Here is a 27,191-nt window from a genome sequence, read left to right on the forward strand (position 1 = left end):
AGAAGCAGCCCCCTACACATTCCAGGAATTTGATGAATGATATGTGAGCTGCTGTATTGTTCTTTCAACAAATACCTGAGTAGGTGAAGTCACCCATAAGAACCAGAGTCTGTTGATGCGAAGCTTGCTTAAGTGACCAGAATACTGCTTTGTTGACCTTATTGTCTTGGTTTTGAGGTTGGTAGCAGATGCCTACTGTAAGATCCCCCTTGGAAACAACCATTCTGGTGTTGACCCAGAGGTGCTGGATAGGGCTTCCACCATTGCTGTAGTTGAATTCTATACATTCAAGGCTCTTCTTAAGATACAGCATGACTCCTCCTCCTCTTATACCTTGCCTGTCTTTATGAAACAGCCTATAGCCATCATCACAATCCTCCAGTCATGGGAATTGTCCCACCCTGTTTCAGTTGTTCTTATGATATTGTAACTTTCTGACTGGGTGCAGACCTCCAGTTCCTGCTGTTTGTTCCCAGGCTGCATTCACTGGAATACATACAGCTGAGGAACATTTGTCGCTGCTCTGGTTTGCTTGGCTTTTTCCCAAGTTGATTGCAATGGTGTGAGCTTTGCCATTTTGGACCCCACCCTAAGTCATCCAGTTTAAAGCCTGCCTCACCAAGTTGACAGCCTGCTGCCAAAAATTCCCTTGTCTCTTCTAGATAGGTGGATCCCATCCCTCCTTAATAGGCTATAGTCATTGAAGAATGTCCCATTGTCATAAAAGCCAAAACCTTCACAACAGGGTGAGGCACTACCAAGCCAGTAATTGATTTGCAATATACACCTATTTCTGGCTGCACCCTTTCCTCTAACTGGTAAAATGGAAGAAAAGATAATTTGGGCATCAATATTTTTCACTTGCATCCCCAGGGGCTTTATATTTTTCCTTAATTCTGCCCAGGTTCTGGCTTGCAATGTCATTTGTGCCCACACGAAAGAGTAGCAATGGATAGTAGTCTGTACTCTTCACTAGTGGTGTTAGTAATAGGTGAAATTGTGTGTTGAAACAATAATACAAAAAGAAAAGATGATTATATTTGAAAATCTGTTAATCAGTAGAGGGTTTCTTTTGTATTAAGAACAAGTTGAAATTCTGCTATTGTGTATCTTAGTTACTTTATAACTAAATGTTACAATGGTAGCTATAATGATAAGCAACGAACATAGCCATATATGGGGAAGGGTATATGGGTGGATCCAGGGGAGTATTGTGAAACTCTACCGAAGCAGAACTCACGAAGGTACCAGGAGTAGTCAAGTGAAAATAAGAGAATTCTGGCGTCCACATAATGATTGGGACATGTCCAAGGAACAGAAAAGTGAACAGGATGACCTGAGGGAGACTTCTTACTTCATCCGAGGAAGGATCCTTACTTCATCAGGACGACCGCCAGAGGGGGGCTGCGCAAGCGCAGAAGAGGCTGATGTCGCAATAGACTGATGTGTCAATCCTTGATGCATATGTATTAGTCAGTGATGTAATCTGTGTTGAATATGTATTAGTGACGACATTTTTAGTGTATAAATTGCGAGCGCAATGTAGCGGGGTTCAAGCCAGATTTGGGCGCGTGCCCCTGGTTTCCCAGCGCTGCAATAAAGCACCTCATATAACCATTCCGGTGGTTATGTGTCAGTTCTTACGCTAACAGTGGCACACTCTTAGCAACATCTCAGACCTTAGCTCGCAGGAGACAGCATATCTCATGTGAATTCCTGGCTGGCTGGCAGATGGGTGCCTCACTGCCCCTTGTCGGGGAGTAGTCCACTACAAGCACTGATTTGTTTTTACAGTATCTGCTGTGCTGCTGGGACAGTTTCTCCTTGCAGACCTTGCTCATGGTATCTATAACTGTTAAAGATTTGTATATGTTTTTGGTTGTGGTTCTGGAGGGTGGAGACTGAAGTGGAGTCCTGCCTTTGTGGGTCACCAGGGTACAAAGTGGCTTATTCTCTGTGATGTATTGGAGCCCAGGTCAGTGGCTCTTCCAGTCTGGAACTACACATGAGTCGTGTAGTTAATTATTGCTTTATGGAAATCCTGTGGGTTTGCATATTGTCAGTATAATTGTAGTTTCTGATCTAGAAAAATGTCAAGACATCTGAAGGCATGTTCAGTGCTATCAAGCTAGCTTTGATAGATGGCATTTGTGTCCTTTTATTTTACTTCTTCTATACTGTAAAGTTCCTCTTTGGGCAAGAAGACTGCTTGCCTTGAAAATGTATAGTATAAATTTTTTAGTATAAATTTACATTTTTGTTTTTAATGCAGAATTTTGGAGTCATATTCATTTCACTTTTTTCCCTTTTCATTGTGATAGAAAGCTCTGAAACAAAATAGCGACAGTACTCAATATTCGTACATAAATAGTGAACAAAATGTGAGTTTGGCAAGACTTCCTCTCCCTCAGACTTGATATATGTCTCCGATTCCACATTTTAAAATGTATCTGTAATATCGAAATGCAAGAAGTGAAAAGTTGGTGCATAACCTTGGTGGTGTTTTATATCGTCTTTCAGAATTTTGCAGCATTTTATGTATTTCTGAGCTACAGTCATTTTTCTATGTGCTATATTTGCCTTGAATATCTTGCTTTCTAAGGATGTGTGCAGAGGTCAGGTTGTAATATATTTGGTGATATGCAATTTATATGTAACTGTTCAAAAAGTTAACTTTGATCACAGGAGCACAACAAAAGTTGTATTTAAACATGGAGTAAATAGCCTGATGAATTAACTCCGGGTGAGGGGGGGGTTGAAATGAGCAAGCAGTGTGGAGGATGATACTGAAAAGGGGAGGACAGGGTTGGAAATAACTTGAAATTAAAAAAACAAACGATAAGTGGCAAGTAATTGTATTTTCTTATCAAAACATGGCCATCATTGGTAACCATGATAAAAGTTAATAGCAGCAGTGGCTAAAAAAAGAACACCACAAACCAAAACCTGGAGAAATAAAAAAGATGGCAGCCATAACTGTAATAATTATTGGAATATCACTTTGATAGGCAGGTTTAAAATTAAAGTTTCTCTCATTTATTTAGGTTGTAATAGAATGCTTGTCTCATGTCTGTTATAAGAGATTAGGAGACATTATTGACTGCCTTTCCACAAGAAAACTGATAGCAACCATCGCCTGCAAGGGGAAGTTAGACTCCTTTAAACCAGGTGATTAACCTTGTCATATTTCTGCTGGTATAGTGGATAACACTGTCAGATGTTTTTGAAGCTATTTCTGTTTTCCACGTTTTGATTAATTGGGAAGAGAAATACGAGAATGGAAGGGAAAGAAGATCAGTAACTTGTTCTTATTCCCTTGTGACCCTACAAGGGATGGTGCCCCTCTATAGCTACGTGGTGTGAGTGCTGGGATTTATCTGTCTTGCACCTATCCCACCAGAATATGGGAGCATTGAAGACTAGAAGTTTCTGATTCAACAGGCATTATTTCAGGCCTTTTGAGTTCACATTTTACTTTAATCATGGTCATAGTTAGAAAGCAGTGGCAAACCAAATTCAAAGTGTGGTTGGCTGGGGTTTTTTGTGGGTTTTGTTGTTTGTTTTTTTTTTTTTTGGGGGGGGGGGGGTGTTTTTTTCAAATAATTTTATATTGCTCATAAGATTCTGACTACCCAAAACCAGGTTTACTTTGTGTTATTTGTTCTTGTTAGATTTCTATGAGCACCAGAGGAATTACCTAAACAGCTAACGAAAAAGTCTAATAATCGTATTTATTTGTTATCTTATTTTAAGTTTCAAGAAAGCAGTCCTGATGCAGAAACATCTTTAACCTGAGCCTAATCCAAAATTCAGAGTGACTACTGGCATGTTTAAATTCTGAATTGAGGCTGAAACTTTGCCTGTTGTGAACATACACAGTTCTTGTTGACTGCAGTGAGAGCCTCATGCTTGTGTCCAAGGGCAGGTTGGCTGGCAATGTATAAATTCCAGCCCCAAAAAGATATCTGGAGTGAATGTGATGACTGCGTCAATGTACAATGTTGTAATTATCTTGCAAAGTCCTATTACCATGTATTGGCATCTCTTGAAATGAAAAGATAATACTGTTTGTGTATGAACATGAGAGAATTTACTGCACTTGTTTATTGTACTGTGGATTAAACTATAATGTCAGTGCTAATGTTATACTTAATAAGTAAGTTAGATTCAAAATTGTGTAACATCTCCAAATTCTAAGAAATTAAGGAAAGACAGAAAGTAGCATAACCAAAACATATCTGCTGTTCTCCATTGTATATTTATTCTGTAATAATAAACTGAGATTGTATAATAGAAATCATAAGCATACTTGCTGATGTTAATACTTTATATTTTATCATTCGGAGTTCTGCTTAATCTGCTACAGAGAAATGTTTATGTTAAAATGCAGCATCTTTGTCAAGTAATTTGAGGTTAGTCACACTATGGTATGTGCAGAATGGTGGAAGAAAGAAGATTTGAAAAGGCCTTTATTAGATAGCTCATCAGAGACACAGCGAATAGTATTTTGCCATGACATCAAAGGGCATTCTAGAAGGAGCAAAGAAATGTTCCTCTCTTTCTAAAGAATGCTATTTGGCTAATATTCTAATCAGCCTGTCAGGTGCATTAGCAGTAAGTGATGCTTCCGGTGACTGCAATAGAAAAAAAAGCTGCACATTCCTGCTTACCTGCCATGTTTTATGCACTGTGGCATTCGTTCTACTCACTTCTTAGAGTGGTTCCCTTTCTTACCCTTTGTCTCTCTTCCTCCCACCTCCTGGCCTTCTTGTTCATGTTTTTCCTGAGCATTCCCTCCTTCTCCTGCTCTCAACTCTCTGTTCCACTGCTTTTTCAGATTTGAACTGTATCCATACAGACATTCATAGTCTATCTTTTATGTCCGTCAGCTATGTAGTACCATCAGGTGCATCAAGCCCCTCTGGGCCCCTCTCACCTTTCTTTTCTGGTTGTTTTTATCTTAAATGCAATGTTATTTTCCACTGTTGTTTCTACAGTAAATTGATATTAAGATTGTCGGGGTCTGAGACTCTGTAATAGAAATTACAAACATACTTGCAAATGTTAATACAAATAAATTTTTTTTTTTTTGTAATTTTTTAATTTTTTTTTTTTTTACATCTCACCTTGGAGTATTTTCTTCTAGCTCAATTCCCTTGATGAAGAATGCTTGATCCTCACTTCTGGGAAATAACTCGATTCCACTCATCTGTACTGTCTTAGAAGAATGCAAAATTACAAGGGCTTTTTAATTTTTCTGATGCGACTACATTTGACTTTAACATAGTCAGTCTCTAGAGCCATAAAGGCTGGAGATTTCCTCTTCAAAATTAGAGATATGATGGTCTTATATGAATCCAGCATCTGGAGATTTTGAAGCTTTTTTTTTTTTGTTGGCAGCATTGCAGTTAATGTTCACAAACCAATTCATAAACCAGCTAACCTTATACATGATGCATGAGCAGAATGACTGCCGATGCTTGGCACCAAATCTATAGTTTTCTGGTTTATTTTGCTAAGTTATTTTGCCAATAAAAAAATAATTTATATGCTTTCTGAACAAATTCATGTTTTAGCTATTAGATAGCAGACATGTGAAACTTATCTGCTTTGTCTAAAAGGTGTTCTGCCGTGACTTTTGATTCAGTTTCAGAATAACATATTATTGAGTGCTGATTATCCTAATAATGACATTTCCCTGGAATCTCACATCCCTAAACTTAGTGGCCAGCATCCTCATTTGCACAGATGAACCTTGTTGACATTAAAAAGGACTGAGCTTTGATAGTTCAGAGAACTTAATTAATCATGTAGACTGAATGAAAGCTTTTTCACATAGTGTTTAGAAAAATCGCACCAATAAAAATAATTTGTAGTGTGAACTGGTTGGCAGATTTTCATTGGAATTATTTTCTGGTGTGTAAATTTGCACGCAAAAGCATTGATTTTGGTCAAAACGTATTAAATTAAAATTTAGACTTTTTTAACTGTCCTGAAGGGTTTAATTTTGACAAGATAATAATAAGAAAAAAACCCACAGTATGGAACTGATTTAATATCTTCTGGTTTGTATCATTGGTCAGATTCTCTTATGTATTCCCTGTACATGGTGATCCTGAAGGACTGGAGTGAAGCATAGGAGTTTACTCAGTGGGATATATAATATGCTTTAGCAACTTGTTCACAGGAAGAAATTGAGAACTAGGATTACAGTGAATAGAAATGGGGAAATGTGTTTTGATATTGGAATGCATGAGATCGGCAAAGGATTTTTCCAAAGACTCCACTTTGTCAAAACATTTTACTTAAACTGAAAATGTCTAAACAAAATGTTTTGACACTGCCCAACTTAGATTTCTCTCTGTGGAAAAGCTCAGCTCCACATCCCATTTCAGGAGGAAATCAAACTGCCTGCTTTCTCTTATGATAGCAGTTCCAGTTTTGTCTCAAGTCTAATCATTATGCCTTCTTCAAATATATACATACGTTAGTGTGATATTTCAGATGAGAGGAATCCTTGGGATGCTTCTGGAAAGGCAAGCATTGTCCTAGAGGAAGGATGATACTTACATAGTGGAATGGGTTCTGAAAGGTTTCTACAGCATCCATATTTTGGGAAGGAGGCAGAAGGAGAAGGTGTCAAAATGTATCTTATTAAGTATTTTTCCCATTTGAGTGATCCCATGCAGCATAGGTTAATCATTACACCAGGAGTGTTATAATTCAGGAGCATTTTAGCAGTGAACGGCTATAACAAAGAAAAGCTATATTAAAGTGTGCATTGGGGATTTTAGTTATTATAAATTACATTCTTTGAAATCTCATTTAGAAACGGGAACTAAAATGATGTTGGAAGGCTCAGAGGATTAATTCTTCCTGAACAATAGACTGTCACTGATCACTTTGTAAAGTAATTATGCCAAATTTAATTATAATACAAGCACATTGTATGATAGTCATAGTGAGCCCAAAAGAGAGTTTGAAAAGGTGCCTCGCAAGCATATGGACTAGCTCTGGGAGCACAGTGGCAAATTACGCGTGTTGTAATTGAGTACAACTTAATATCAGGCTTTCTTAATTAAAGGTTTGGGGTTGTGTGGGGTGGATTCTGGCTGGCATACTTTGCTTTTCAATATCATCATCATAATGGGACAAATGAACTCTCCTCTCTCCATTTTATGGATTCTGCCAAAAACCCTTATGATTTCCAGTAGCTTTAATGTATTTAAATCAATTCCAGTATCACTGTAGTGTCAGAAACAGGAGTAATCAAATCGTTAGAGGGGTGGAAAAATAACTGTTCCTCTTTCCTTCAGCTTCAGCAACTGCACTGTAATTCCTTGCTGATCTTTCAGTACAATCCACACAAAACTAAGGCTCCTACTTCACCATTTCAGTCTTATTTCTAAAGTTTTCCATCCATCTTCATGTTGGACTTGGACTAGTTATGAAAATACCATTGACCCTTTAACTAAAAAATGAAGCACTGCTCCACCCCTGCAGCAGGCTGGAGCCTGAGGCACGTGCTTAAGTCAGGGAGCCACTAGGGTCACAGCCTTACCAGAGCCAGTCCAAATTTAGAGTAGCATTAAGATTCTTGACCAGAACCTTTTCATGGGAAAAGCAAAAGTTGCATGTCATGCATAAACAAATGAAATGACTGCCAGTGCTTAGGGAAGCAGTTCTATAGCTGCAATGACATGGTGCAGTAAGCCTGAGCTGATGTTTCATGCTTATGTTAGGGCAAGTATCTTGGCAGGAAGGTAATGAGATCTAGAGTATGGGTGTCAGAAGTAATGAAGCAGGAATGGTGGTTTGTATTGCACTGTAATGTTTTTACTATAAAGCAAAAAAAATGGTTAAGACCATAGGTCAGGACTACCAAAATGAGTTCAGATCTGCTGTTTCCTGGGTTTGTACTCACAGCAGGCTTCAATTTGGCTTTACATCTCAATGGAGATGTTAAATACAGAAAATATGTGAAGAGCAGGAAAGTCAGTCTAATCTAAATTTTTTTTTTCCTTCTTTTACCTTATTACTTTCATACAAAACAGCTTTATTGCATAAAAAAATCTGGTCAAAGTATGAATCTGGTGTCAGTCTTTCTACATATAACACAGAGGCTACTAATACCCTGAGTTGCAGGTGCTTTTGTTAGCATAACTTCTAGTGTAGTAGTAACCACATACTCTGCACTTTGCTTCCCCCATTCTCCCATGTCCGAAAATGCCTCTGTTAAAAATTGCTGTTCAGTAGAACTAGTGAAACTATTTAAACAAAAAGGTAGAGAAAGGTGTTTTCTCTGTTTTCCTCAATGTAGATTTTATTTTCCAGGCCTTTACAGCAATATTGTATTTTCAGGGAAAGTATAAAAAATAGTTGTTAAAAAATATCAAAAAAAAATGATGTGCATGTTGGTTACTGTGCTTGACAATGTGATATAAATATTCTCCTGGGACATGTCAATAGCCACCCTTCTGTAGTGATTTACACCATCACTGAAATGTTTATCAGATCCTAAGCCATATCTGCCATAGACAGGAAGAGTGTCAGTTCGTTTTGTTGAAGAATATTGAATGTGACATCTTGCATGAGCTGTAATGTCAGCAGTTTTCACAGCATCCGCTAGGTGACATATAGCTGGTCTGTGAAGAAATCTGTATTGATATGGTGGGCTGTTATGAGGATACGAATGATGTGCTGGTTACTGCCATTGTTTGATGTGATTACTGGTCTTTTAGTCTTATGAAATTCCTTAACCAACAGTTTGTGATGTATTCATATGCAGTCCATTATGCAAAAAATCCTCAGTTTTCTTTGAATTTCTGTGTATATATGAAGCCTCTGTAGTGTTACCGGGAGGCGTGGTATAAGTAGATAGAAGTATCCCTAAAGAAGAGCAAGTAACTAGGTTAAAAAAATATGAAAACTAGTTGAGAATATTGAGTATTTTTTCCTCCCATTTCTGTACGTTTATTTCAGTTGTAGCTCTCTATAGTGACTGTGACATTTAGTACAGAAAGGCAATTTAAACTTAGCCACATGCTTACAACGGAAAATTGCACAGACTTCTTTATGCACATATATACACATATATATCTGTTGAAATATATCATGTATATATCTATATTTAATGCCAGGTGGATGTTCCTTAAAGGACAGGTGAAGAAATGTCGTTTTTATGACAGCTGTAGGTGAGTGTAGGGAGGGACAGAATTTTAAAGGGGAATGTTTTAGCTAATTCAGTTATAATCTTAAATGATTAAGTCTATGTTATTCAACAAGATGAAGGCAAAGTCCTTCTCTGAGGGAGCTGTCTCTAATTAGGATCTGCTTTTTGATGGACCATTTGAAGAGTTGCATCTTGTCGCTCTTGGGATGCAGGGCCTGGGTACCAAATCCATGCATCCACGCATCCATCCAGGCTTTTCAATAGTTTAGATGATAAACAGTGAAATCTCTTTCCCTTCCTGTACTCTAAAAGTGAGTGAGTGTTTGTGCTGATACCAGACTGACAGCCCTCAGTGTAGGAGCCCTCTTTCTGCCTCCAAGCAATGAACAGGTGCAGCTTTCGTGGTCTGAGCTGACAATTCTGGAAGGACCTTGTCTATCAGAGTTTCTTTTCTATCCCTGACTGTTTCCAGGTTGTCAACAAACTGTGACCTTTGGAGTGATAATCAGCAGTATTTTAGTAGCATCCCCTGGGGTGATGTGATGATGGTATTTGTCACCTATTCATTCATCCCTCCCTGTAGTTGCTAGAGTTTGAACTCTGTCATAAAGCTAGTTATTAACCTGTTTAATTCAGGCCTTTCTAGTTCAGTAATGGGCAAGTTTTCACTCAAGTATCATGAGCTACTAAGTTGATGGACAGCCAACAAATCATAGGGCATTTCAACCATTAGTCCTTGTCCCAAGCCTTCCTCAAAGTAGCTGGGAATATTGCACCATGGAGATGTGGAAAACAACCCATAATTATTAACACATTTTTAATTTTGTTCCCTTTAATTAATTTGATTTGTGAGCAAAGTCTGTAGCCTTCAGACATTCTGGGACCTGTAAGGCAATCCTGTGAATTACAAAAACATCCGTGTTGTCTGGAACATTTGTAGATGCCTGATGTACTTAATGCAGACAGAAAAATGATCTACAGAAATGCTGGAGTTTCAGCATTTGCTGCAATTCCCCTTAGCTTTATAAAGAGTTGCAGCCAGTTAACCAACAAATTATTTATTTTACTCTGAGCCTAGTGAGAAGAGGAAGACTATTGCTAGCTCATAGCTTTCTACTTCCTGTATGCCACCTTTTGCTTATGCAGGGGAGGAAGAGTTCCTCAAAGTAACACAATGGAGGGTGTTATCATTTTTTCTACTGAATGAAAGTATCTTTTTCCAGGAAACATTAAATAATTCTACATCTTACTGTGCATATAGTAGCTAAGCTTTATTTTCTATTTTATACCTGTATCTTATCTAAACATATTCAATTTCTATTGGCAAGTGACGTTTACTTTCTATTTTCACTTGTTCAGCTGTGTCTGCATTATAATGCTGAAATGCAGTGTTAAAGATTTTTGAGGCAGCTCTTCCAAGATAATTTTAAAATACATGCTTAATATTGTATCAGAAAGTTGGCTTTCCAAAGCCAGTTTTCCAGTCTTCAGTGAGATGATTTTTGGCCAGTCTCTATTTGGATAGGGTTGGGTTTTGGTCTGAGTTTTATTCCTCCCCACCACACCCTGAAAAATATATAGAATAACTAGGAAAGATACAGAGGAAAAAGGATGATTGGTGGTATCAAATTGCTTCTATATGAGAAGGTTATAGAGACCATAATTCTTTAGCTCAGGAAGCAGACAAAAGAGGGCAGCGTGGCTAGGTGTTTATGAAACAAAGAGCTGAAAAGACAAAATGAGAACAATTGCTTGTTTTTTCTCATAAGGGAAACATAGAAGATACTTAATAAAATGAACAGGAAGCCAGCTTACAACTTATAAAAGAAAGTACATTTTCAGAGACTGCATGCTTATGTTTTGGATTTCATTGTCATAGAATGTGTGGGAGAGAGAAGTTTAAATAGACTCAGAAGACCTTAAGAAAATGTATGCCTGATGGGTCCACTGAGGAAATAGTCTTTATATTGCATTAAGGAGATATTTCTCATACTTAGAATTTCATGAGACATAATACTGATTTTTTTCTTTAAATGTATAAATATCTGGATAACAATTACCATAGCAACAAAAAGAATCTCAGGTCAAAGCAGTAAGGAAGGATTTAATAAATGTAATGTGTGGTTTTTTTCCTCCTTGGATATGTTTATGGTAATTCTTTGTCATATTTCTGCATCCATATTTCTGTGAGGGCATTGCCCATTTTAGCCCTAATTCTGCATACAAATACTCTGCTGTTTATTGTTGAAAGACTACCTGCTCTACAGTGACAAAGAGCCATTTACACTTTAGGAATTATTGTGATATTTTAAGCCAGGGGTGTCTGCAAATGAGATATGACTGGTGGGCCATTCCCAGAATGCTGCTGCCTTTCCCTCAGTAGAGGTTCTACTATTTTAATGTGGCCCTCCATGGCCATAAAGGGTTTGTCTCCTCCCACCGAGAAGTTTGGACCACACATAAATCATGTCTTGTTTTCTAATGTGATCACGTTTGACCTGTCTAAAAGCTTTTCTCAACACTTTGGTAACATCAAAGCATCAGGTGTAATATTAAATGAGCTTTGTATTAGTTAAATAAACTTACTAAATTATTGAATTCTTCCAAACATGATGTAGGGCTTGTCATAAAGCTTCTTGGAGATCGGTGTTTATTTTTAAAGCTGTAGTAAGGAATCTGAAAGGTGAGCCTTTAAGCATTACACATAGTACAAGCTGTCTTTCTTACCTGCTTTCATTTCTTACCTTTGACTACTTTTCAGAAATTACTACGTCCTTTCTAGTGATGGAGTTTTGCTGTACGTGCTAGTTTGTGGAGACGGGGAAAATTATTTATTACTGCAATATTTCCTACATACCCTGTGTGCACTGTCACTGTAAAATTGCTCAGAAGTTCTGAACTTCTGGTATATTTTATAAAAGATAAAAAGTCTCCCCAGTGTTGATCTGGAGTGGGGAAAAACAAAAGAGGTCAAAAACTTTGTAGGCAAAAGGTTTGTAAACAGTAAATGGAAAAATATGCTTATCACAGTTTCTTTATGAAGAATAATCAAAGATTAGTTGTGTATTATATTCCTTGTGAATGCTTAGCAACTGGTATATAGTTTATATAAATAATAATAGCTGTGGATATAGTGTTCGTATGTTCTCTGATAATTGGCTTTGAGAGCAAGCTGATTTTATTTGCCTTACAAAACCTGGTTTATGTACATAACAAAGCCAAAGGGATAAATATATTTTAGAAAGCTGTCTCAATGTAGCTTGTTGTTAATTAAAGTCATTAAATGTATGTCATTTAAAAATCCATATTTAAATTTAAAATTCATATTTTTCTTAATACTATCTACAGTTCTTCTGATTCATGGAGAGGTAATTATCCATTAGCAAACACTAAGTTATGGGGTTTTTTAATCAGATGCTTTCTTTTTTGTTGAGGAGAAAAATGTCTGCAAATTGTGCAAGCCATTTTGTATCACACTCTATAGGAAGCAAGGATAAGGAGGAAGTCATGTTGTAAAGCTCAAAACAAGGGAAAGTTCAGTAAAAAGTGAAGTTTTAAAATTATTTTAGGAATTTTCAGGGTTCTGTAGATATGGGTCTAGATTTCAATGCTGATAACCAGAGCTGGTCGAAATTCACTTAAAACCTTTGGCAGGGAAAATGGCATTTAGGGTTGTTACCTATGTCAACAGAGAATATTAACTTCTCTTGACAGCAATTCTGATAAAATATTGGGTTTTTTAAATGTTCATTTTTAAGTACAAATATCTCATCTAAGAATTTGACCTCTTTGTGTTAAGGTTTGAAATTTGTTTTATAAAACCACACCTTTTGAATTAAGATGTGAATAGGCTATCTTTTCCTCTGGCACACTGTCCTTACTGTTATATCAAGGCTGCTACCAAAAATATCATGAGGTAATTAGGTAATAGCAGTGAATAGCATAGAAAAATGAAATAAAATAACAAATAAAATAACAAATTTCATGGAAAATGTAAAAAGACACTGAATCTCAAAGTGTTTCAATTGAAAATTTTAATAAGAATTTTATTTTTAAAATAATTTTTTACAAAAATCCACAACCTCTTGAAGTTGTGGAGTTTCTCAAATATATCTGGATTTTGAGAGAAGAGCATTTTTCAATACACAATTGAGAGCTAGCTCAGCAGATGATACCAAAGACTGGGCTTTCATTCTGAGATGACTCGGTGCCAACCAGAATCAGAAAGTGAATTTGTGATGGCCAAGCTTCAGAAGGTCGGCAGCTGGTGAAATCACACCATAGTCTCTTCCTCACATGATCACAGAATGGGCTAGGCTATGAAAAGTGCAGCTGTTAGAACTGCAGATGTAGGTTAGAACTGCAGTACATATTTCTTGAATATGTAGTGGGAAGTCAAAAGCATTCATCTCGGATGATATCCAAGAAATAGAGTAATGAATTGCAAAAAAAAAGAAGGGAGCAGATGCTTTGGCATAGCCAGTTGTAGCACACCAATTCATAAGTGCAGAGTTCACTTGTAGAATGACTGGAAAAGATACCAGGTCCTGACTGCCAGCTGCCCAGTTGCACAATGCTTTCTTGCTCTCCCACCCCAGTAAAATTCTCAGAACATCTCTACAGAGTGGCATTTGGTTACTACACTGCACAGAGCAGGACAAGAACCTATATAAAATCAACATGAATTCGTATTTGTTGTTAGATGCAACTTTTCAATGATTTTTGTGTTTACAGAACAGTCTGCTGAGTTCACTATTGCATAGATAACAAAGATAGTTCTGATCTCAAAAGCCAGTAATTTCCCACCAAAACCATCTGGAATCTTTGAAAAGAATCTGTTCATTGTGTTAAATAGATTTGTTTCCATTTTACCCACACCTAATGAGTAATGACAGGGGGAATTGGTTTAGTTTTGTCCACAATCAGCTACTCTTGAACTACCTGACATTCAGTATTTAACTGCAGCATTCTGAGTATCCTTGGAGTCCAGCACCCACTCTCTCACTGGGCAGCAATTTTGTTTGTTTTTAAAACTGCAGAAGAAAGATCAGTGGCTTGTTTGTCTTCCAAATAGGTAATCCCGTGGCAGGGAGCTCATGTTGCAGGGTTTTTCAGCCAGTCACTCATGTTTTCTGTTGTGGACTTTATATTTGGGTTGGTCTAACTTTCATGTTTATTTATCAGTTTTAATTTTATGCTTAGAGGCCTCAGTTCGTATCAACTGATAATTTACAACATGTCTTGGAAGTGCCTGATTCAGTAGTATCTTAGGTACTCACTGTTGTAAACATATTCAAACCTCAAAAGAATTGTGATACTGCACGTACATCTTTTGGTATAGCAACACTGCCATCTGATTCAGCAATAGCATTGCTACATTATAGTGTGTTGTTCATATCTTAAAACCTTGAAAAGTGGCAAAACTGCAGATGGCGTGGAAGTTATCTGCCTGCTTTGCAAGAGAAAAGCCCCTAAGATCCTAAAAGAAAATAGCTCAAATTTATTTTTAACACTATTTTTCCCACATTTTGATTTTGTGTTAGGAAAATAAAATGCAAAAATCTAGGGACAAAGTAATGCTTGCCTAAATTTGATAGAGAAGCTATCAGAGAACAATATTCTTGTTCATCTTGTTTTCATCACTCTTAAGGTTGCTTCATTTAATACTACATCTTTTCTAGTGCCTGTGTTGCTGCACTAATAATATCAGCATGTTGCTTCAAAGATTAGTATTAATCGAAGCAATTTATTCTACCAGGGCTGAAGATAGCCTATTTATACTTTTATATAATGAATATTAGCAGGTTACATTTATCTTGTCATGTCCTGTCAGCTCCATGCAGATTCACTGCCCTCTACATACTTTGCTCAGGCTTGGCACAGTAGAATGTAGGTGTTTGTTTTGCATAAATGATCAGAGATGCTCACTAGCTACCACAATGTGGAAAAAGAAGGAATTCTGAATTGGTATCATTGCATCTTCATTGACTTGCTGGCAAAGTAATGTCTCATTCTGCCAATTAATGGAGCAATATCTTATTTCAGAAAAAAGATAATATTCATAATTTATATCCTTCAACACAGTATTAAATGTGATATATATGCAATATAAAATACAAAGTATATGCTGCTGATCCATTCCCAAGAGGTATGAGAAGTTTTATACTGGGTCAGTAAGAGCTCCAGTATTACAGAAAGCTACTACTTCAATTCTGCATGAAGCTCCTCAGTCACAGTACTGCAGAAACCTACTGAATACACAGATGCATATACAATAATATTTAGCTTCCTTAATATTAGTAGTATAAGGCACAATGTGTCTAATCTTAATTTATGTTGTAGAGCTCTATTATATGTAAAATAGTTGGCCATTGCATTTAATTGAACTGATCTTTGGCTAATGAAAACCATAAAGGAAAATGCTTCCCCTTGTTTCAAAATATTTTATATTCTCTTCAATGAAGAGCCATAAAAATAGTGGAGCAAGATACTGCTGAGTTATGCTAGGTAAGTTCAAACTTGCTAATTGCAGCAAAATGCAGAATGTGTAGAGCAAGAGCTGAATAAATATACAGGCCTCTAGAGAATGAAGAATATTAGTGTTGAAATACCTCTACCAAAGGCTCGGCTTTTAGTCCTCTGTCCTCCTAAACTATCCTCAGAGTTCTAGGTTATTTTTTCCCCTGTATTTCCATGTATATTATGTAGAAATTATTGTAAATGACAAGGAGACAGAGACTCTATACCCTAGATTCTAATTACTCTCTGAATGATAGTGTTTAAATACTGTAATCGATCTTACATGGCAAAGCGTGATAGTTGTGATACTAATTTGCATTTTTTAAAAAAATTTAATCAGTTTTTATTGGTTTGAGCCCTTTGAATTATTTTGACATTTTCATTCCAATTTGTATCAATTTTCTGCTTGTTATTATGCAGCTTCTTTCCAAAGTACATTTTGTTCCGACAATTGGAGAATTGTTTTCTGAAATATTAAATGAGGATTTCATGTATCTATGTGATACTGACACAGTTAATGCTACTCTTCCTTCTTAATTTTGAGCCAGTTTCCTTACATGGTTTGAAGGGCACTTACTTCAAGGGCAGTCTTCATGTCTCATCTTAATCTAAGATATTTGCCATTTATCTCCCCGGCTTCTCAGAAGAGCAGTGTTGTATATCTATTTCCTTAGATATGTCAGTTCAGGTCAATTGCTCTTTCCTACTCAAATCCCTCCTCCAGCGTTATTGAACTTTATTTTCTATTCTAGGTCTATGCTCAGTTAACTTTATATAAGTGTAACTCTCAGGATTCAATGGTATTATGTAGGTTTGCCAAGTTAAAGTACAATTGTAAGTGATTGTAGACTGGGACCTTAAATGGCTCCTGTGCACTTTCTACATAGTTTCTCCCTGGCTGAGTTCTAAGAATGGCTTCATTTCAGCAGTGGGGAAGGGATTTTTTTATTGGAAATTAAAATATCTGAGGTTTTCAAGTATTCAGGAATTATGCCATTCATCATAAAGACTAAACTGATTCCTTTCACCTTTGTGAATGATAACCTGCCCCCATACTAGCCTTAAAGATGGTGATTAATCCACTCACCTGAGATGAGACAAATTGATGAGATCACAGGCTAAACCTTGCAGTCTAGAACTTGAATGTTGTGCCACGTATAAGAAAAGTATCCTAATTGCCTTTGGCTGGGATCCAGCATTACGTGAAACGCTGGTTCAGACCTGATATCTCTGGTGAATTCAGGAACCACCAGGCTGTCAGGCTGTTCTTTGATTTCCATTATATATGTACTTCCTCATATCTTGGATGTGCCGAACCTTTCCCATGAATAATAGTTCCATTTAGAAATACCCAGAAAAGCTCTGCTATTTTATCTATTTGGAATTTTACAGTCTGCATTGAGAATGAATAAATGTTTCTAGGAAATGGTTTGTATTTCATGGGAAAGGGTCTCTGTAGATTATTGGAAGTCAACAGCAGTGGTTATGTTGAATTACATCTAGTTTTGTTTTTTAATTTTCTCATTTATAAGTCATCATTATCTTAGATATTCACAGTTGTGTCTTTTGTCATACAAACTGACTCCTCCATCCCAGTAGTAGTTGTCCTGTTCTCCTTCGATTTTCTTCCAGCATACCTAAATCTTGTTCAGACAGATCCTAAACAGTGTTAAGACTGTATTCTTCTCAGCTGTGTGGTGACTGCATTCTGTGTAGCCTACACCATGAGACTTGTGGAGTCCATAACCACACTAGTGCCTTCACAGCTTCACTGTATTACAAGCTCATCATCCATTTGCAGAACGCTTTCTTCCTCCAAATTTTTTTAACATTAATTTCTTTGTTTCTTCTATTGAAGTATCTCTATTTTTCATTTTTGCTTTTCATAAATGTTTGCCTCTAGTTATGTAAAATGCATATTTTTATTATTTCATGTCTGGATTCTTAGCACTCCAGTTTATTTTCTCACTCTTCTAGTCTGAGGTATCTGCAACACTTCCCAGTTTTGAGATATCTTTGTATCTTAGACATTTTAATTTTAGTAATTTGCTATTTTCTGTTCCATATCATTGAGAAGGCTATTAAGTAAATAAGATCTTAATATTGATTTACTCTAAGCTATCTCAAAACTTCTCTCTCATCTTGATGCATCGTTCTTTCTTGTTGCTTAGAGGCTAGTCTATAAATCACGTGATACTGTCCTTATTCAGTAAACAAATTCAAATTGTCCTAGGTGTGCTTTCACAAGACTCTGTATGAAGCAAAACTAAAATTAAGATACAAGTATATTATCTTCTACATGTCAGTTACCTATTAATTCTGTGGTATTATTGAAAAGGCAGTCAAGTTTGTCCAGAATGAGTCGTTCATTACAAGGTCTTGATGTCTAATGCTCATCTTCCTGTGATTTTCTACAGATGTTTTGGTATCATTTACATAGCACTATACATTTGAAAAAAAAAAAACCTTGCACTAAAATTAGAATAAGATGCATTATTCTCCCTGAATATCTCACATTCTTAAAGGCCAATTAGAGCATCAGCAGTCACATCACTGCCCTGCAAAGAAAACCAGGGTCCTGTTGGACAAACAGTGCCATGGGGCAACAGCACCAGAGTAGGCAGCCCTTCCCTAGTCCTCCATTTTTCATTACTTTATACTGATTTCCTGGTCATTGCCTTTTAAGAGCTTACTGTCTCAGGAGATGGATGATGCTGTTTGCTGAAGTTTCAAGTATGGGAGAGATCAGCTTTCCATGATCTCCCTGCTCTTCTCTGAACTTCTATCATGTAGATGCAATACTTGTGTGGCCCCTTCATGGCACACTGAGCATTTTGAGCATTCAACAGGATGTGTTAGAATTTTCACCCAAAAACCTGAGTTTCTATACCATTTAAGGCTTGGTTCACAATTCTCCGCTTTGTAGTTTTAATGTTTTGAAGATCTCAGTGGCTATGGGCACATAGGTACCCCAGTCTCACTGCAGTTCAGAAGTAAACTATATCTTGAATACAAACAAATGCAGAATATCAGAATAGAACAAACATCTGGACATAAATCACTTACAGGTATTTCACTGGAGGCAAGGTCAAGTTATGCTGGACCAGAGATTTATAGCTTAATTATTTCAGCTGGTGATCTGGCCCAGTATCTTACTCTTAATAATGACTACAAGCTTATGCTTTAGAGTAGAAGTGTTAGAACATTCTTAATAATTATGTAGCTGTAAGAGAAATAAATTGTATCTGTGTTTGGATTTGTTTGCATGTATGATAATTGATACCTTTATATTTTCGTAATCCTGTTTTATGTAACTACAGATTACACAAATACACAGTCCAAAACGTTTGATTGGGGTTTTTTTCTTAATTATGATCCCATATTTCAAATTAAAAGATTTTGATAACATCAAGGCAACCCCAGTCATAAAAATGCAAATTATGTTTCAGGGAATCATGTCAGTTCCTCAAGAATGACACTTAATCCAATGTGTGAGTCCTACTAATACCTTATTGTGAATATTGAATGACAGGAAATTCTTTAGATTATTGATATACTGCATTTAAAAAAGAATTGTTAAATATAATTTTTTGTTTTCTTATATTTAAATAGAATTCCTTTTATTCCTTAAAACTGCAACAGAGGAGTGTCCAGTTTGCTCCATTTATTTAATGGGCCACTACCTTATTTCATATTTGTCTCTTGTAAACATTAATTTCCTTTTTCACATTTTGTTTGGTATTTTTTATTACCATGTTTGCTTAAAATCTGCTTTTACAATGTTAAATGTTTCAGTAAGTGTTTAGCCATATTGCAAGACCGGCAAAGGGAGTGAGGGCCCAACGCACAAAGCATAGATGGTACAAGGACACCATATTTGATATATGCTATGTTGACTTTAAGAAAGAAGTTGTCAATGAAGTGAAATCTGTTTCAATTCAACTTTAATCTAAAACCATTATCAGACTGTGAGTGGCATAAATTAATTTATTTAAGTCCATATACAAAACAGCTTTCATATTCATAGAAAATGTGCTCTGGCCTGATATAGGTGTCTCTGTCTCCTGGCATGAGAACTACCTTGCATTCTCTTCAGTTTCCTGACTGTTAGATGTTTATCAGGTTTCAAGGCTGGAAATCCCGAACTTCATTTCTTTGGAAAGTGTAACCTTAGCTCCAAAGGAGTCAGCACATAAAAGCATTTGGATTTTGGTAAAATAGAAGGTGCATTTTCTGGATTGAGTGTAGCACTTTCAAACATTACTATACATCTGCTGAAAACTATCGCATTTTGTTTCTCATGGGAATCAGATTTTCCCTGAAAAATAGATCATGTTTAACATGATATCATATTTACAATGACACTAGATAGCAGTGACATGGTTTTTTAGACAGTAACTACTGCACCATAAACTAAAACAGTGTAGATGATCTCATTCACTGTTATGATAGAATCATTAAATATTAACTTTTTATGGTAATGTCAATTTTCATGAGTTTACTAGTAGTTTGGGATAATTTTCATCTCCATTTGTTTTGGGCCTAAGATGTTTGCCATAGTCCAGTGGTGTGAACATTCACAGCAGAGTTAGGAAAACTAAATTTAAGTTCCTGATTCAACGAATATTTAATTATTGTGTAGTAGAGTAGTATGAACGTGCAGACTTTGCAGACAAACAGATGTGTAACAAATAACTGAGTTGATCATCAGTTTAATCTCCTAAAGGAACTGGCATGCAGGATCTCAATCTAATTGATCAAATTCACAGGAGGTATTAAATCTTGCAAATCAGTGCTTAATGCAGCCTTGATTTGTTTAAGCAGAAGGATTGCCTCATTGTGCTGATGAGGGTATTCACACTTCTGCAGAGTTCTTTCTGATATTCTCTAGTGTGACTTTACCGTGACATCTCAATATGATTTCCCCTGGGGAGCTAATCACTCAAGTAAGTGTTGGGCATCCAGCAGCTGCATCCTTAATGAAGCTATGAAAGTCCTTTGAAAAAAATTTGACTTCTAGTTTTTTTGATGGGAACTCAGGAACCCTGAAGTTACATTGACATCAGTTTTTCTTTGAAGTTCCTGACACGTATCAGTACAAAGTCCTGACCAGCAGGTTTGAGAGTCATACTTTGGTTTGGATGACATAATTTATCATTGGACGTTCCTAGTTTGTCTAGCCATGTAATTCTTTTGCTTGTGTGTTGAGTAGTTGTGTTTGGAGATACAAATCGCTTGTAAAGGTTAAAAACTATGATAAAATTGTGACTGCAGTTCTGGTTGAAAACACAGTAAATATTGATAAAGATCAGTCAGGTCTTTCAGAATCAGATCAGTCAGAATTTTCCAACAAATAACCTTTTTGTCTGAATTTCACATTTGTTTCCTCTGGTTTGTCTTTATTGGATGAGTGAGCTTCTGATGTATGGCTAGAACTGTATGATTCCCTGCAATATGTCTGTTTCAGAAAGAGAAGTTAGGAAGAAAGTTTAAGTTGAAAGGCTTTAATAAAGTAGCTGTTTTCAAAACTTTAACACCCAGAACTGAATAACTTAAAAATAAAAAACAAGAACCCAAACACCCAGGCTGCCATTACATATTTGTTCCAGATTTTTTAAATGCATGACACAAGTGCTAATTCTTCGAGTAATTGTTTGTCGTAATGAGATCTAAAAGCCCTTTTTCTCCTATTAGCTTATGGCTGTGCTACAGCCTTTGGCTTCAGACTTCTGGTAGGAGCTTGGTACATATTTCTCCAAAGAATGAAACTCCAACAGCCTCAACAGCAGTACTCATTGTGTTTAACAGTGCTGGAAATCAGTTGAACTTGACAGATCAGCTGTCTGAAATTGATAGCTATATCTGTAAATACATTGGTCCTATAACCAAAATTCTGTCTGCAAGATGTGGAAGTTAAAATTGGCACACTTCTGAACAAATGAAATGTTCTGAAGCACAAGGACACACAGGAAAAATCCCTTCTGGAAATGATTTTTCTCATGTTCCATTTACCGACTTTATGTGCATAGTTTGCTTTTTTTAGAGACTGAAATGTCTGTGCCTCCACAGAGAACACTATGGAATTCTGTGTTTCATTGAAATATGGTCCTTTTCCTTGCACTTACACCTACTACATAAAAGAGGAATCTTTGTCTTGCTCCTTTTGAATAAAAGGAATATATTTATGGCTTTCCACTGGCATGTCTCCGTTTCCTTTTTGGAATTTTTAGAGTTAATGCAGAATGTAAAATGTAGGGTATTCAGGAAGTCAAAGGCCTTGATATGAAACCAGATAGTTTTTGAAAGCAAAAGGAGTGGGAGAAAGAATTGAAATGCTAGTCCATCAGTGGTGAAGTAATAAATGAATGTGTTACATTTCCCATTTTTAAATAAAAAATTAATCACCATCTGTAGCTTGCGGAAGCTATTTTGGCCAAAACCTTTCATGCATCTTTATCATGTACTTGCTGGACATGATAGCTGAAAAGGCTTGGAGAGTGAATTTTCTTTTACAGATTTGGACAAAATATATGCCACACACACTCATGTTGGTGTTTGAAGTCTGTTGAACCACAGTGATTTATGTCAGATTACAAATTTATTAATTTGGTTTGGCAATAGCAAAATCTAAGAAACATCTGGACATATTTTATAGCCAGCATTTAAATTCAGATTTAAAAGATACAATGGCTATAGGTATCTACCTGTATTGATACAGACACTTTAATGTTTGGATGCTCATCTTTCACTCCAAACTGTCATCACAGGGGGAGAGTTTTCAGTCTGAGATACTTCGGTATTCAGGATTGTCATTAGAAAGCCGAATATTATTTATTCATTCATTCTCTTCCTCCATCCCCTAGAACATCTGGTTTAAAAGGAGGTATAGCTTAATTCTTTCCTGTGTTCTCAGCTTTGAAGATTTAGTGAGTATAGAATAATTTTCATCAGTCGTGATAGTTATGATGGCCAAATACTTACTGACTGTTCTGTTCTTTTTTAGTTCTCTGTTTATCAGTTTAGTGCAACAAAACAAAAATAAAACTATACAGATCTCTCCCGTCACATTTTATTTGTTGGTTTCATTTTTGAGGCTTTAGGTTAAAACTGAAGTCATAGAAATAAATCATGTAGGACGTGTAGCCATAGGCATTTTCAGCGAAATAAGTTCTTTCCAAGAAGGTTTTGACTTGTTACATGAAAATTAGCTTCTGGCAGGATGAAGCCACATTTCACAGATCTTGGACTGTGTTTAATTTCTACAGGGCGTGCCTTCAGCTAACAACACTGCTTCCACATATGTGAGCATAGTATTGGTGTAAAGCCAGAAAAAAAAAAGAAAAAAAGCAGGAAACAGTTTCTGCTTGATATTATTTATGACTCTTCTGAACAAAACGACACCGTGGATTCTGTTTGAAGGCAAAAGGAGTGTCTGACAGCTGTTGCTGCTGAACAGCATATTTAGTTTGAATAATGCAAAGGTCACTCAAGAATGACTTTTCTACTGAACCTATTCTATTGAATTTTACTGCATTTTTTCTTCAGAAAATGCAGTAAAACTGATTTTTAAAGCAATATCTTTAGTTGAAAAAAATAAAATATTTAGATGTAATGTTCCAGGGATATATCCTGAAATTATGTGTTCAGGTACCTCTAGCAGATGCATAAAGTACTGGTATATGTAAGATTATTTTATCATCAGGAGCCTGTTATTGTTTTACTGATGAGGCAGAGATAGGGCAAGAACAGAGAAAACAGGACTTAAGATAGGATCTGAAGCAATTCTATGATTTTATGATTCTAAGTCCGAGGGAGAGAGGAGACAGTTTGACACCACAGAATCCGTGTCAAGACTTTACGACTATCCGTGAGTGACAATGTTGTGCAGCAGCAAAAAATGGTTAGTTTTTAATAATAAGAGAGTGATTTGAAAAGTAGGAGAGGATCTGAGCAGAGAGGGAAATATGGGATAGTGAGTTCACAGATATTCCTGAGGGTTGTCAGACAATATAAACACTCTGGAGAGAAATGTCGTATCAGAGGGATCTAAGTGAAATAATATGACAAATACTACAAGTAATAGAGCTGTTCTGTTACAGGCATTGATGAAAATACATTCGGGCAAGGTACTTGTATATGTTTGTCCTCTGAATCTAACTAATTCTAACTCTGCATTAAAAAAAGCCACACATCTCTCATCCTATTTCAGTCGAGCTACTGTTAAGTGTTTATATAAATACTAAAAGATTTCTGCATAATAGTCCTTCATACTCACTATACTTTCTGTTCTAGTTGGCAACGTGGGACTCTGAGAAAGGACTGAATGGTAGCCTACAAGAACGACGTCTGGGCAATGACTTACAAGGATTGACACTCAAAGTGGTTACTGTCTTGGTATGATCCTGTTTGAGTTCAGGAAACAAAATTCTCAAATTAAAAAGGACCTGAGTATTTTGAGCATTTCCCACAGTATTTTTCCCTATAATTTTCAGTACTGTATTTTTGGATGATCAGTTACATAAACAAGGAAGATACATGATGGCCTTTTATTATTTTATGTGAAGCTGTGCACTGTTAGAGATACAGAGCATTTGTTTGTTTGCTTATGCTGGTTTTCTGCATTGTAATTCTTACTGGGCATGAAACCAGCACGCAGCCCGAGTGCCCAGGGGCGCATTCCAGATACTGTACTCTAACTCAGATATGCACTTTCCAGCATTTCCTGGATTTTAAGATCAGATGGGCCAATTATGATAATCTAATCTTGGCTCTTGTATGCTGCAGGCTGTAAAATTTAATCAAGTGTTTCCTCCATCAAGCTCATAAATTCCCATTGAGATAAACTATATCTTTTAGAAAGGCATAGTCTTTCCAAAAAATCATTACACTTTTGGGACTGTCTGTTAGTATCCAGAGTGGTAACAGAGCTCTTCTCAGCTAAGTGCTAAATTAGGGGCAAACTGGGGCTTGGCTGCATTCCTGCCTAAAATATTGCTGTTTGCAGATTGCAGAATGGGGTCTTTTGGTTGGTTTTTGTTTGGTTGGGGTTTTTTTGTTTTGCTTTTGTTTTGTTTTTTTTGGTTTGGTTTGGTTTTGGTTGGTTGGTTGGTTGGTTGGTTGGTTGTTTTTTTGCTGTGGGTTTGAGGTTTTCCTATGTGTGGGTTTTTTTAATTTCTCTTTTTCTGAATCATGGTACAAATAAGAAGTACCGCATAAGGTCATTAAGGGTCTTCCTCCAACCCCCAGTTCTCTTTGCTTTACCTGGTGACAGGCGAGATTGTGCTGCAGTTTACATGGGAGGTGAGCAGATCCCTTCCATAAGAATATCAGTATCAGGTTTCAAAGGCAGCCAGCCTTGTGCTGCGGGCAGCCCTTGAGTTCCCCTGCAGGAGAACAGGATGCCCACACCTGACAGAAAACATAACACAAAATGCTGCATTTCCTTGGTCGTCCCAAAACGTACTTTAATTTAAAATACTCCAGGACCAGTACCTGTGAAGGTTATTCTTTGAATTTTCACAATTTAAAATATTCATTTTATGCAGCATTCATTAAATTTTGTTTTAGTATGTCTCCTGGACTAATCATTATCTGTAAAAAATGGCTTTCTAAATCTAATATGGACTGAGATAGATGGACAGTAATGTTCCTATCTTGGACTTGTGTTCTTAACAATAGCTATATTCTAGACAGCTTAATACATATATTCTAGACAGCTAGTTAGGACAGTAAGGTAGGTGTCTGTTGCCTTTTTATAGCTGGTGAGAAGAGGCAGGTACTTCAGAGAGTAATTCATTCTGTAGGCACCCGGAAGCTGCTAGAGGATGTTGAATTATTTTCTGGAGTCTCTGCCTCTTCTCAAGAGCTATGGAAAACACAAGGCTACAGATAGGACTCAGGTGCTGAGACACTAGTGTCTAGTTGGGATGCCACACAGTATCCCTCATGGCCTACAGTTTTTGTCTCAAAATCTGTGCCAAGCTGTCCAGAGTTAACTCAGGAAACATTCTTTTACTAAGAGAAGCAAACTGAAAATCTTGTTTCTATTATCAGTTAAGATACTCTTTTATTCTCAGGAAGAACCTTTTGTGATGGTGGCAGAGAACATTCTTGGGCAACCAAAACGATATAAAGGATTTTCCATTGATGTCCTGGATGCACTTGCCAAGAATCTGGGCTTCAAGTATGAGATATATCAGGCTCCTGATGGCAAATATGGACAGCAGCTCCAAAACAGCTCCTGGAATGGCATGATTGGAGAACTAATTAACAAGGTACACAGAAAAAGAATCTGCATTTAAAACAAAGAACAACAAAAACAATAACCCTTCCCCCCCATCTCTATGGAGTAGGGTGTCAAAGCTTTGTAATCTTCCAAACTCTGAGAGAATGAATTAGGATCAAAGCACAAATGCAGAACACTTCAGAGCCATGGGTGGTTTGAGTGTAGTGTGAACTGTATACAGGGTAAGAACTAGAAAGTCTGTTGTTCTGTTTACTTCCAACTCAACATCAATTTTATCAGCGTAAATCTCTGTTTTTACATAGCTGTAAGAATAAGAAAGGACATGTATGTGTGTGTGAGTTAAGACTAAAAATAATATATTCTTCTTAAAATGTTGTTATTTTCATTTTTGTCATGTCTTTGCTGCTTGTTTGTAGGTGTGACTTGCTTTGGGTCACTTTGTGGCAATGTGATAATTACCAGCTGCCTGACTCCAAAACAGGAAAAGTGCCCCATGTAATATACCATAAAGAAGTGTTTTGAAGGACCATCATTTAAACTGATCTCAAGATTATTCATTCATTTAAAACAGAGAGGACCAAATTTCTTTTCTTAATTACAGCCTTTCAAATCAGGAGTGTGAACTCCATTGAAGTAAATGGGGAAAATTCCTAGCTTAGAATTTCCCAGAGAATGAAATTAGAGCATATTTGGTTCATGTTCTTGCTATCTGGTATGGGACAAATGTTAATAAAAAGGAGAATCAAAGGAATTAATATTCTATGTGGCTGCCCTTTATAGAAAAGGTTACTCTTCTGCAGTGGAGTTGTTACTGAAAATGAAAGCTTTCTCATTAACTAGTATGTAGGCAGCTCAGTATTTTGTAAGTAGTTGTTTAGGAAGAAATAAAAGCAATTAAAACTGTAGGAAATGTGTGTTCGATAATGGGATATTCTTGGTTGGTGCTAGGTAGTATAGAGGAATTTTTACTTACTTTGCATTGACATAAGCTGTTTGAATCTTATTGATTTGAAAATGGGGTAAGAAATCCTGTTAAATTTCTCTGGAAATTGCTTTCTTTGAAGCAACAAAGTATCTATTATAGTATTTTTAAAATTATTTCTGCTACTAGGTTTTCCACTGACTCCAAAGGATTTCAAAGCAGACCTCCCTCATCTAACATTTGCTTTATTTTCCAAACAAAAGGTAGAGATAGGAAACAAAAAGTACATTCTATTTTTTTTTCTAAGAGAATTCTTTTTATTAAAACGTAAC

At 36.5% G+C, this 27,191-nt stretch overlaps 1 protein-coding gene across 4 annotated transcripts in view; it reads left to right on the plus strand.

The window, feature by feature from the left end:
• Positions 1–27,191, plus strand: part of GRID1 (glutamate ionotropic receptor delta type subunit 1) — a 592,171-nt gene that overhangs the window by 514,221 nt on the left and 50,759 nt on the right. For all 4 annotated transcript variants that reach the window (XM_057421472.1, XM_057421471.1, XM_057421473.1 and 1 more), the window contains 2 exons: positions 23,984–24,085; positions 25,768–25,965. In XM_057421472.1, coding sequence (XP_057277455.1) covers positions 23,984–24,085; positions 25,768–25,965 — 300 coding nt within the window. The remainder of the gene's footprint in view (positions 1–23,983; positions 24,086–25,767; positions 25,966–27,191) is intronic.

The sequence above is a fragment of the Pezoporus wallicus genome, unplaced genomic scaffold (assembly GCF_028554395.1).
Source record: "Pezoporus wallicus isolate ANWC-B61680 ecotype Strahan unplaced genomic scaffold, APGP_CSIRO_Pwel_v1 contig_4816, whole genome shotgun sequence".
Classification (NCBI taxonomy): domain Eukaryota; kingdom Metazoa; phylum Chordata; class Aves; order Psittaciformes; family Psittacidae; genus Pezoporus; species Pezoporus wallicus.